Below are 12864 nucleotides of genomic sequence, written 5' to 3' on the forward strand. Positions count from 1 at the left end.
GCTAGATGCCACGAAGAGCTCCATATGGGCCCAAGTGTTTCAAAGGCATCTGAAAGCTTTTGACTCCACAGACTCAGCTGAATTGAGTGAGCCTCGGCTACAGATCAGAATCAAGCCCATTTTACGCTCACTTTGCACGGACGCAAATAGCTCCACTAGGTGCAAGGCAGTGAAGAATCAGGCAGGAATTAGTTCTGCTCATTTACACCAGTGTCCGTTGGTCATAGCTCCACAGCTGCCAATGGAATCATAGTGGTGTAAAACAGGTGTAACTGCAAAGAGAATACAGCACATGGCGTTGCAGCTGTGATACAGCACTACGAGGAAAAAGTGCTCATACCATGAATCTAAAAATATCCACTTAAAAGCATCCTGCAGAGGAAATCTGGGAAACCTCATCAATGATACTGAGCTTTTTTTTTTTTCCCTGACAGAAAGAAGAATAGCTGCTATATGACAAATGTTTACAGTACATAGATGGAAATCCTCCCTAAAGGATCAATCGTGCAAATAAACATGAATAATTTTCTTCACATGAAAAAAGGGACATGGTTTTGAAGGACCACCGTCAGATTTAATTTAGATGTATAGTAAGAAGTTTTTACAAAACCTAAGTGCAAAACAAAATAAAACCTAAAAACCAACATAAACAGTTCCATTAACTTTTTAAACATTCCATTTGTAACAGTATCCAGATCCCCAGCTTGTGTAAATGAGTGTAAATCCATCGATGTCAATGAAGCTACATCAACTTGCAATAGCTAAGGATCTATTTAATCATTGTTAAACAGCATTTGCCAACCAAAGATTGCAGAATTGCAATAATACAGGAGAACTTGAAATAGAATTTCACTAGAAGGTCAAGTAAAATTTGCTAGCCTATTCTCATGGTCCAGGAAATGCAAAAATCAAAGATGCAACACAATTAAAACTAACTGGAATCACACTATGACCTAGCTCCTATTCCTACTGAAATAAATAGAATTTTGCCATTGGCTTTAATAGAAGTGGGATTGTTTTTATAATATTTGAGTGTACTATACACAGGTTTCCCTACAATACCAAAGGAAAAAAAAAGGTGCAGGGGGATTGTGTTATGTAGACTATTCTCATTTGAGAGACTATGAGATGGCATTAGAACAAATACATAAATAATGATTGGAAACGTACTCAGATGTTTTTTAAAACTAAGACAAAAATATAAAGTTTAACTGGATTGAGGGGCTGAGCCTTCATTCTACAGAACTGAAGGCTGATGTGTGACAAGACCCCCAAACATAAATTCAGGTTCTTCAAGTAGAACCCAAAATAGAAAAGTCACACTCCATTCTTGTACATAGGTGCAGATTTATTACACATACCTGGCCCCACTGTCCCTCATCAGTTAAACTTGTATTGTGGCATTCATAATAATTTCAAAAATATTTCTTTATTCTTCCATTTGGTGAAGATATTATAACTAGCGGTGTTGAGCAAAGGCCTTTTAGTCTATAGATAATAATAGAGCATCTTTTTTAAAGCAGATACATTTTTAGCTTGGAAGTCCACCTGCTACAAATATTATTAAAATTCTTATGAAATGCCAAGTTCATTACAAAAAAGGGTATTTTCAACAAACTTTGTGATGCCTAAGGAGTAACAGAATATGAAATGATAATATTTCAGATACTGTAATAGTCTAAATTTTAAAAAGTATATTAACTGTGTTCTGAATATCGTTTTTAGTAAAAGTTTCTTTTGAGTGAGCAGAGAACAGAAAAATGTTCTTAAATTATCTCCAGTTTTTATCTGTTTTCTAAACTAAATCTGTCTAAATTGGTTTTCAGAAAAATATACTAAAAAAGAAACAATAAAGAAGATGAAAAATGATGCATTGCTTTTTCACTGAGGCTTTGTGTCACAAGAACCTACCCAGAGCAACTTTTATTCTGATGATTAAATGAAAGTTACCACAATCATCATTTATTGGGTTTTGCCACTTATTAGTCAAAAATGACATAATTGTAAACAAAATTCAAACAAAGCTAAACATATCACATTTAAAGCTCTTACATTATGGTCAGCCCTCAGATAATGAACTTCTTCAGGACACAAAGTTTAAACTATTTTTGTATATTTATGCCTTAAACCTACAAACAGTTATATACACAAGTAATGTCACACATATTTGGGACTTCAACAGGATTACTTACATGCACAAAGTTACTCAAGTGCCAAAGTATGTGTAGGATTGAGACTTTACATGGTAGTTCTCTTTGTAGTGTATTTTATCAATATGGAACAATTCTCAAGTTTTTGCTGGTCTCTACAGACCAAATGAAGGAATCTGAGGACTCAGAAACACTAAACAGTCTGTGCAGTGATTACATCTTAAAGACCTAAGAATAGATGTTTAGTGCTAATATGTACCTTGGAGGATAAATCAATAGTTAGAAGCTAAACATTTAGAATTCAGTTCTGCAGCAATCTGAAGTCTTTTATCCCTTTATTAATGGACCCCTCACAATTAACAGGCAACACCAGTTTCAATAACATGTTCTAGAGCCTAATCCTCTGGACACTTACAGATAACTTTACACATGTGAGTAGTCCTGCTGAGATCTCACCAGGATAAGTGTTTGTGGGATTAGATCCCCAGTTTGCAAGTTTTCAGACCAGCAAACCTTGTTTTCACATAAGTCTGTAAGGCACTTTGCTCTCTCTTTGCACAACATAAATAAATATATTAATAACAGTAATATGAGCCATGGCCTTAAAAATATCCAGAGATGTACAGTGCAATTAAAAATTTCCAACACAGGGATGTGAAGTGTAATGAAAAAACACACAAACCAGGCATTAACTTTTAGGAATGCTTTGAATACTGAAGGAATGCCTGAAGTTTCATAGAGTTTAAGGCCAAAAGGGTCCATCAGTTCATCTGGCCTGATCTCTTGTATATCACAGACCATTAAATTTCACTAAGATACCCCTATATTAAGCCCAAAGACCAAAGCACTTCAGTCCTCAGGAGACTAAACTGTATGTGCCATAGGCAGAATACAGGAGAGACCAAGGTGCCACCAATGCCCAAGGCCTCTGCAATGGCAGGAAATTAATTGAGAGTTCTCAGTGCAACTACTCACAACCAGTGCTTAATTCTCAATTGCATGCAGTGACTACAAAAAAAAAAAAAAATTCAATAACTTTTAAGACACTGCTGCATGCTTTGCAAGATCACTTTACACAGAGCTAGACCCATGGCAAGGCCCAGGCAGCAAATCAGGGATACACACTGCCTGTGTGTGTGTGCTGGAGCCTAATAATACTCTGGGGGCTTTAATAGGATCTAAGATTAACTCAGTTTGAGCGCCACTTTCTGAATGCCCTTTACCTGCATCCCAGGTGTCAGGTTCCTAGAACAACAGTGCCGCCTGGGCTCAGAGAAGCGCTTTTCAGCCCCAGAGGGCAGCACACAGGTGAGCGGGTTAATCCTAATCCAACTGCCACACACAGCCCGAGAAGCACGACAGCGGGCGGGAGTCCGCTTTGCTCCTGCGAGGAGGGCCCCCGGCCCCCTTTGCGGAGGGGCACCAGCACCCAGAGCTCACCCTGGGGCCAGGTGCGGAGGCTGCTGCTGCTGCTGCCGCTGCGCGCCGCCCGATAACCCCGGGACAGGCAGTAGCCAACTTCCGAACTACGCTTGGCCCGGGCGAGGCTCGCCTCAGAGCAACCCCCCGCGCGCTTCCTGCCAGCGCCCGGGCCAGGGCTCCTCGGTCGAGCCCCGACCCGCCCAGCCTCTCCGGCGAACCCCTTTCGGCGAACACCCGAACTCCGCAGCCCCAGCCGGGGCTCGCCAGCGCCGCTCCCCTGCCGCCTGCAGCTGTCAAGCGAACGGCATCGCCCGCTGCACAGCCGCCTGGAGGGTCGCCGCCGCCCCGGACAAAGAAGGGGAAGGGGGGACGGGACTGCGACTTACCTGAGCCCCGCGCCTGAGGGGGGACGGTGCTGCCGACGAGCGCCCAGCACGAGCAAGCGAGCAGCAGCCACAGGCTCCGGAGGAGATCCCGGCTCATGGTCTAGCCCGCTCCGCATAGGAAGCCGAGGCAAGAAGTGGGGCTCCTCTGCTGGGGGGGGGGCGAGGGCTGCACCCCGGGCCGGCCGGGGAGAGAGGCGAGGCCGCCGCGGCGGCAGCTGTGGCTGGGCTGGCTGCTCCGGGACGCCGCGCGGCTGGGCTGGGCTGACTCACTCCGCTTCGCTTCAGCGCCGCGAGGGAAACAGGAAATCTTAAAACTTCGCAAACAGCTGGGCAGGACTTGCTAGCTCCGACACGAGTTCCTTCGCCCCCTTCGCTCCCCGCCCCCTTCCTCAGCCGCCTGTCACTCAGCTGCCCTGGGCCAGCCCCTCGCAGGTCTCTGAGCCACCGCAAACACCCTCCAGCCAGCCACAGCGCCTTGTCCGCATGGCTGCGTGCAGAGAAGTAGTTGCCTTGCCTAGGAAGCAAAGAGGGGAGAGTTTCCCCCCAGCCATATGATCAAGGCTTGCATTTGCAGCCTGTTATTGGTTTATTGGGTGCGCCTATAGCCAGCAGCTAGATTGGGCTCCCTTGTGCTGGGCGCTGTACAAACAGTAAATGGGCCCAGCCCTGAAGAACTTAAAAGCTAGGATCCAGATCCTGCAATGTGTTTCAGGTGGGCAGACTGCTCCCCTGCACACAGGCCTGCTTGTTGATTCCACTAGGTCTCCCCTGGTGGCATTCCAGGTGTGTGTTTCACATTGCTGAGTCAGGGCCTGAAAGAGAAGACATAGCAGGCAGGTGACATAATGGGGCAGGGAAGTTGAAGTGACAGTAATAACAGGAAATGTTAGTACAGACTAGCTTGTGCTCAATTTTTAGAAGTAAGCTAGTGGGTAGCAGCAATCACAGTCATAACAGTTTGTCACCTGCCTCTCAGGTATTTTGTTCCAGAATTGAAAAGAGGCTGCATGTGTTGCAGAAAATTGTCAAAAGGAAATGAATGAAAATTTGCCTGCAAAAGGGGTCAAATTGCTCGTGAAATTAAAGCAATTTTTGAAGCAATGAAAATAGGGAGAAATTCACATTGTTGTGTCTTTTTGATGCAAAAATCTACATGCACAGGTGCAAAATCATCTGAAAGAAAATTGTGAACATTTTCACAAATATGTTCATGAACAATTTTTCAAAATGTGGCACTACCCTAGAACACACACTCTCTAAATAAGATCAATGAAGCAGTGATTGCCAGCTGCGACGTATGTGTTGCGTGGGTAGCTTTAAGATGTGTTGATGTGTGCACTTGCACACATACTTTTCTTTAACAGTCTCAGGAACCTACTACGTCATCAGTAAGGGGGCATGACTTTGAGATGTTTTACATGCATTGTGGATATAGAAGGTGGGTAAAACTCATCAGCTTCCTTCCCTCACCAAGCTCAAGTAACCAGGCTTTTTTGCAGGAACCAGCGTGAGCAGAAAATAACATTCTAGGGATGGAATCAATGCAATGGAATGATTCTGCACTGCCTATATAGCAACTGCAAACCATGAGATCTACTGGAAGTTTGCACTGAATAGGCACTGCAGGTCACTAAAAATACTGCCATGAGATATGAAGTAACTTTTTTTAGTATATTCAGTTTTAGTACATGGGCTGTTGACATTACAGTAGAACCTCAGAGTTACCAATACCTCGGGAATGGAGGTATTCGTAACTCTGAAATGTTCGTAACTCTGAACAAAACATTATGGTTGTTTCAAAAGTTTACAACTGAACATTGACTTAATACAGTTTTGAAACTTTACTATGCAGAAGAAAAATGCTGTTTTCCCTTTATTTTTTAGTAGCTTACGTTTAACACGGTACTGTACTGGCTTTAATTTTATTTATTTATTTAATTTATTTTGGTTTCTGCTGCTGCCTGATTGTTACTTCCCGTTCCAAATGAGGTGTGTGGTTCAGTGGTGAGTTTGTAACTCTGGTGTTCATAACTCTGAGGTTCTGCTGTACTCTCCTCTCACATATACGGCTGTGTATGGACTGGAAAATAAACAGCTGCACATGGAGATAATTTGAGGATCTTTGTTGTGATTTTGGTGATTCAGCTGAGTCTTGATTACAGCACTTGATATGGATGCAGAACCAGGTATTTCAAAAATGGGGGGAGAGAGAGAGTGCGCGCTCACGCAAAATGCACATATCAATTATTTATAGACTTTGAAGGGTTTACACAATATATTTAATTGGTGAATATCTTTGGCTTCAAAAATCTCATGTTTGTTTGTAACTTTGGTTTTAAAAACATATTTGCACAGTGCCGTCACAGTTTATGTTGTGAATTCTCAGACTTTTCTAAGAGGTTTTTCATTTCTTCATTTTGCTTTGTTTACTCAAGATTCCCTCAGACACAACTGCCCTCTTGAAGTTGGGGGGAAATTTGCCTCAGTAACACTTGAGTATAGATATGGGGTATTTTTATCAATTAATAGCATAACATCACTGTGCTGCAAACTGGCCATATTTTTAGTCACTTAGTACACATTATTTAATACCTTTTATTATCTATATTATAGCAATGCAGTACTCTAACTGTGGATCACAGAGCATTTGCTGGTGGACTGGAAAGTTGGTTAGTCACATGGCATAGGCTCTTGTCTATTTCCTTGTGCAACTTGCATTATTACAAGAAGCTATAAATTCATTAAATACATTCCTAATGTTACTTTTCCATGTAAGCAATTGCTATAGTTGCCAAAGGAATGTTGCATGGTTATGAATAGGGGAGGGGAAGAATGGTTGTAGGTCAGGTGATCCGTGAGACTTTTTTTTTTTTTTTTTTTAAAAGATGGGGGCAACTCTTTGATAAAGCTTGTGGATCCCTGTCATAACATAATGAATTCTTGCTTGGATCTCTCTAAAGGAAAAGTAACTAATTGGACTAAAACTGATCCAGCTTTCATAGGAGGTGAAGCAAAAAACAAGTGCAATTCACAGTTGTACTTTCACAAAGATGTACCTGAGTTGTGTTATACTTACACACAAAGGCTCTGTTTCTGCATTTCTTGAGCACCCGAAGCTCCCATGCTTGGGCCCAAACTCAGTTTAGTCAGGATTTCCTGGACAACTGAAAATATATAAAACAATGCTAAAGCTGGTTACTTTGTTCCAGTTCCTTATGAACAGTTTCCATTTCCTTATTCACAGACTGAAGTTGCCTATTTATTTCTAACCCAAAATGGTGAATAATTAACTTCAGTTGGATATAGGTGAGGGAGAACAAATAATGCAAACCTCAGATGAAGTCAGAAGAGAAGCTTAAGAAGTTTTCATAATTATCTCTGTTCAATGGTCACAGCTGTTGTTTTCTGCAACTGTTGTATATACGGTGCTATATGGCACAGGAACAAAATGCCATAACTGAATATTTTTTTAAATGTTGTACCTTATAAATTAATATATTTGTATGTTGTTTTGGGGGAAGTAGGTTATAATATGTAATGAAGTCTGAACTCCTCTTAAAGGAAAACTACAGTGACTCTTTGATACCTTAGATAGCAACATCAGTATGTACTAATTAAGAATAAGTACAGTATATTATGAAATCTGTACAGTTTGCTGTGACAGGATCTGTCACTGGAAGGGGAAATATGGCTTGTGGGCTGATGAGTTGCTAAAACATTATAAAAACAACAAGGAGTCCTTGTGGCACCTTAGAGACTAACACATTTATTTGGGTATAAGCTTTCGTGGACTAAAACCCACTTCATCAGATGCATGGAGTGAAAAATACAGTACGCTCTGTGTGTGTGTGTGTGTGTGTGTGTGTATATATAGAGAGAGAGAGAGAACATGAAAAGATGGGAGTTGCCTTACGAAGAGGAGGATCACTGCTAACTAGGCCAATTCAGTTAATGTGGAAGTGGCCGATTCTCAACAGTTGACAAGAAGGGGTGAATATCAGGAGAGGGAAAATTGCTTTTTGTAGTGACCCATCCACTTCCAGTCTTTATTCAGGCCTAATTTGATGGTGCCATCCTAGCCACTGTGGATGTAGAAGCTCTCTACACCAACATTCCACATAAAGATGGACTACAAGCCATCAGGAACAGTATCCCCGATAATGACAGAGCAAACCTGGTGGCTGAACTTTGTGACTTTGTCCTCACCCACAACTATTTCAGATTTGGGGACAATGTATACCTTCAAGTCAGCGGCACTGCCATGGGTACCCACATGGCCCCACAGTATGCCAACATTTTTATGGCTGACTTAGAACAACGCTTCCTCAGCTCTCATCCCCTAGCGCCCCTATTCTACTTGCATTACATTGATGACATCTTCATCATCTGGACCCATCGGAAGGAGACCCTTGAGGAATGCCACCAGGATTTCAACAATTTCCACCCCACCATCAACCTCAGCCTGGACCAGTCCACACAAGAGATCCACTTCCTGGACACTACAGTGCAAATAAGCAATGGTCACATAAACACCACCCTATACCGAAAACCTACTGACCACTATACTTATCTATATGCCTCCAGCTTTCATCCAGACCACATTACATGATCCATTGTCTACAGCCAAGCTCTAAGATACAACCAATCCCTCAGTCAGAAACAAACACCTACAAGATCTCTATCAAGCATTCTTAAAACTACAATACCCACCTGGTGAAGTGAACGAAACAGATTGACAGAGCAAGAAGGGGGTACCCAGAAGTCACCTACCACAGTACAGGTCCAACAAAGAAAGTAACAGAACGCCACTAGCTGTCACCTACAGCCCCCAACTAAAACCTCTCCAGTGCGTCATCAAGGATCTACAACCTATCCTGAAGGACAATCCCTCACTTTCACAGACCTTGGGAGACAGGCCAGTCCGTGCTTACAGGCAGCCCCCCACCCTGAAGCAAATACTCACCAGCAACTACACACCGCACAACAAAAATACTATCCCAGGAACCAATCCCTGCAACAAACCCCGTTGCCAACTCTGTCTGCATATCTATTCAAGGGACACCATCATAGGGCCTAACCACATCAGCCACACCATCAGGGGCTCATTCACCTGCACATCTACCAATGTGATATATGCCATCATGTGCCAGCAATGTCCCTCTGCCATGTACATTGGCCAAACCGGACAGTCTCTACGCAAAAGAATAAATGGACACAAATCAGACATCAAGAATTGTAAAATTAAAAAACCAGTAGGCGAGCACTTCAATCTTCCTGGACACTCAGTAACAGACTTAAAAGTGGCAATTCTTCAACAAAAAAACTTCAAAAACAGACTTCAATGAAAAACTGCAGAACTGGAATTAATTTGCAAACTGGACACCATCAAATTAGGCTTGAATAAAGACTGAGAGTGCATGGTTCACCACAAAAAGTAATTTTCCCTCTGTTGATATTCTCACCTTCTTGTCAATTGTTGGAAATGGCCGACGTCCACCTTGATTGCATTGGCCTCATTAGCACTACAAAAGTAATTTTCCCTCTCAATATTCACCCCTTCTTGTCAACTGTTGAGAACAGGCCACTTCCACCTTTAATTGAATTGGCCTTGTTAGCACTGACCCTGCCCCCGCACCCTCCCCCGGTAAGGCAACTCCCATCTTTTCATGTGCTGTGTGTGTGTGTATATATATATATATATATATACCGCTTACTGTATTTTTCACTCCATGCATCTGATGAAGTGGGTTTTAGCCCACAAAAGCTTATGCCCAAATAAACGTGTTAGTCTGTAAGGTGCCACAAGGACTCCTCATTGTTTTTGCTGATACAGACTAACGGGGCTACCACTCTGAAACCTAAAATATTATAGTTTCTCTTTTACTCTCTAGTAGTGTCAGGACCACACAAGATCAGGGGTGACCACGTGAGGTCACTGCCTACCATGCTGACCAATATTGTCTCATTGTTTCCTTTTATTTCCCTGTAAGTTTGTTGTTATGTATTGTCTTGCTTTTTGTAGATTGTAAACTCTTTGGGGTAGGGACTGTCTTTTTTTTTTTCAGTGTTTGTACAGTGCCTAGCTCCCTGGGGTCCTGATTTAAGACTAGGCACGATGGTAATTCAAATAAGTAAATAATAATAAATAAACGTTGAACCCAGATATTTGAGACCAATTTCTTCCTTAGCCTTAATCCAGATAGGCACCCAAAATACAAATAAACTTAATGCCTCACATCACTCAGGTTCTTCTATTAAAACAAAACAAACAATGACTAGTACTCCAGGATAATCTCTGACTGCAGTGTAGGCTAAAACTTTATATAATTTTAAGAATCCAAGTAAAAACTACCCAGGAAAAGGGTTTTTCTCTCCTAGCCCAACCCTCTTATACCATTTTATTCTTATCACATGCCAACCAAACTACTACACAAATCTCACTCAGGGTATGTCTACTCTACCTGCTGGATCGGCAGGCAGCAATCAATCCAGCAGGGATCAATTTATCTCATCTAGTCTAGATTCGATAAATCGACCCCCGAGCGCTCTCCCGTCGACTCCTGTACTCCACCATCACGAGAGGCGCAGGCAGAGTTGACGGGGGAGCGGCAGCAGTCGACTCACCACGGTGAAGACAGCACGGTAAGTCGATCTAAGTACATGGACTTCAGCTACGTTATTAACGTAGCTGAAGTTGCTTAACTTAGATCGACCCACCCCAGTGTAGACCAGGGCTTTAAGAAATGTTTTTCTAGCATCCCCATTCCTCAAGTTTCAACAAGACACCACATCAATGTTACAACTGTATTTATAGTGCTGTGAGACTTTTAGCCCAAACTCATCCCACCCACACCGATGAGCTGCTAAATTACCCAGCTAAGCCAGTATTTTCATTAGCTTTTTGATAGGAATCCTGTTACAATAAGTTAACCAGATGTTTGTACAACTGCACCTACACAAGACATTGTTTGTGCCGAGGTAGTGTTGGCGGTAGCATCAAAGATGAAACGTTCTAAAATCTGTGTGTGTTGTACAATCTAAGATATATGACATTTTCTTGACTGATAAATATCAAAAAGATCAATAGAACAAGCATGATCATAGTTGGTGTGACCCAGGGGCTCAGGCATAGAACTGGTTGGAGAAACCTCAATATGTCGTTCAGTCAAAATAGTTGATTTTTCCAGAATTTCATTTCAGAAGAACACTGGGTAAAAAATCCTGACAATGTCAAAAGGTCCTGTTTTGACATTGTCAGAACGAAACGTTTTGATTTTTCGTTTTGAACCAACTTCTCATGTTGAAAAATTTTAATTTAGTACTACATATTAAATTACAACATTTTAAAAGGTCTTAATGATATTTTTTCCAGAATTCTCCTTCATAGATAATTTTTAAATTTTCAGTTTTCATTCCAACTTGAAACAAAGTCAAATTTTGAAATCTCAAAACCCTTTGTGAAATGGAACATCCATCCTCCACACAGCTCTAATCCGGAATCCAGGTTTATACCAGCCTGCTAACTTTCAGAATCTAAAGCCTGAGCATGTAACACTGGCCACTCAGCACACTTAAAGATCTTTCGTACAACTCTGCCTGCCTGCTGCATCACTTACTGCTAGGGAAACGCACATGGGCAGGAGAGGGAAGCTTGGTCTGGGTTGTACTTTTCATCCTGCCTCTCGAAACAAAGTAATTGAACTCTGGGGTTTGTGTTTAGAGGAACAAATTAACCATATTATTTCTCTGAATAATAGGAGAAGGCCAGACATTGCAAAGCACACAGTTTTGGGAAAATTTGGGACTGGGAGCGTGTTGGGGTGACTCTAAGTATCAACATAGGCTGTGGATGCTACCATGGGGCTGTAGACATGCTGCTGGGGTCAGAGCTTCTGAAATAGGACCGTTTAGCACACAGACACTCAGGGTGTGACCAAAATGCTGGCAGACTGTGATTGTCCCAGGTTGGGAGCTTCAGCAGCAAAGCATTGTGAAGCACCCAAGCTTACAGAGCAGGCAGTGACACGCTCCCTCACTGGTCTGGATTGTATCCCACATCATCACAATCATGCTACATTTTTTGAAGTGATCAGGGGGGTGCAGAGTTTTAGCCCCTATTAAAATGCAAGCTTTTTTCCTTTGCGTAATCATCTCTGCTAGTGTGGACTTGTTTCTAATAATTCATACATCACTGTAAAAATGTGCATCCTCAAGCAATGGCATTTACAAAAGATTACACTAATTGCAAAGTTTTATGAAGGACTAATTCAAAGTGTTTGGACTTCTCATAGCATTATGCTTATCTCCCAGATATAATCAAATTAAAACATCTTCTGTGTGTAATCACCTATCACAAGGAGGCAATCAGTGTGTTATCAATCCCTGAATAAATCAGAAGAAACAACAATTACATTATCTTCAAGATTTATCTTACTGATACTTTCTGTACACAGACAAAACTCCTGAAAGTCACTTTGCTAAATAAAGTTTTGAAATGTTATTAAAATTAACATGACACTTTTAAGCATTGAGGCTTCTAAAATCCCCATGTGACTTTCATCCAAACTCAAGCCAAACCTAATTGAGATTCATTGAGTTTCTTTCTCTTCTTTTAAAATATTTTCATATTAGGATCCCTAACAGGGAAAACAGAAATGTTGAAATACCAGAGATTACTTTTGCAATATTTCTGGCAGGACCAGAAGCAGAAAGTACAAATAATCTTACAATAAGGCCTATTCAGTGAAGAATCCAATCCAAATTTGCAGCAACAAAGAGTTTGGAGAATTCTCTTCTATTCTCTTCAGGCTCTTGGATTGCACCCATGACCATGATATCTGAGTTTGGGTAAAATCCCGAATCTTTTGGGAATCTTTTAACAGCACTAGCTAAAAATGTTTATATAT

General features: G+C 41.6%; 1 protein-coding gene across 3 annotated transcripts in view; it reads right to left on the bottom strand.

The window, feature by feature from the left end:
* Nucleotides 1-4319, bottom strand: part of TGFBR2 (transforming growth factor beta receptor 2) — a 78942-nt gene extending 74623 nt beyond the window's left edge. For 2 of the 3 annotated variants that reach the window (XM_073333374.1, XM_073333373.1), the window contains exon 1: nt 3959-4319. In XM_073333374.1, the coding sequence (XP_073189475.1) occupies nt 3959-4055 (97 nt within the window). In that variant the 5' untranslated portion in view covers nt 4056-4319. The remainder of the gene's footprint in view (nt 1-3958) is intronic. The other variant, XM_073333375.1, reaches the window with a different exon arrangement.
* Between the last annotated feature and the right edge of the window lie 8545 nt (nt 4320-12864).

Source organism: Lepidochelys kempii, chromosome 2 (assembly GCF_965140265.1).
Source record: "Lepidochelys kempii isolate rLepKem1 chromosome 2, rLepKem1.hap2, whole genome shotgun sequence".
NCBI classification, from domain to species: Eukaryota; Metazoa; Chordata; order Testudines; family Cheloniidae; genus Lepidochelys; species Lepidochelys kempii.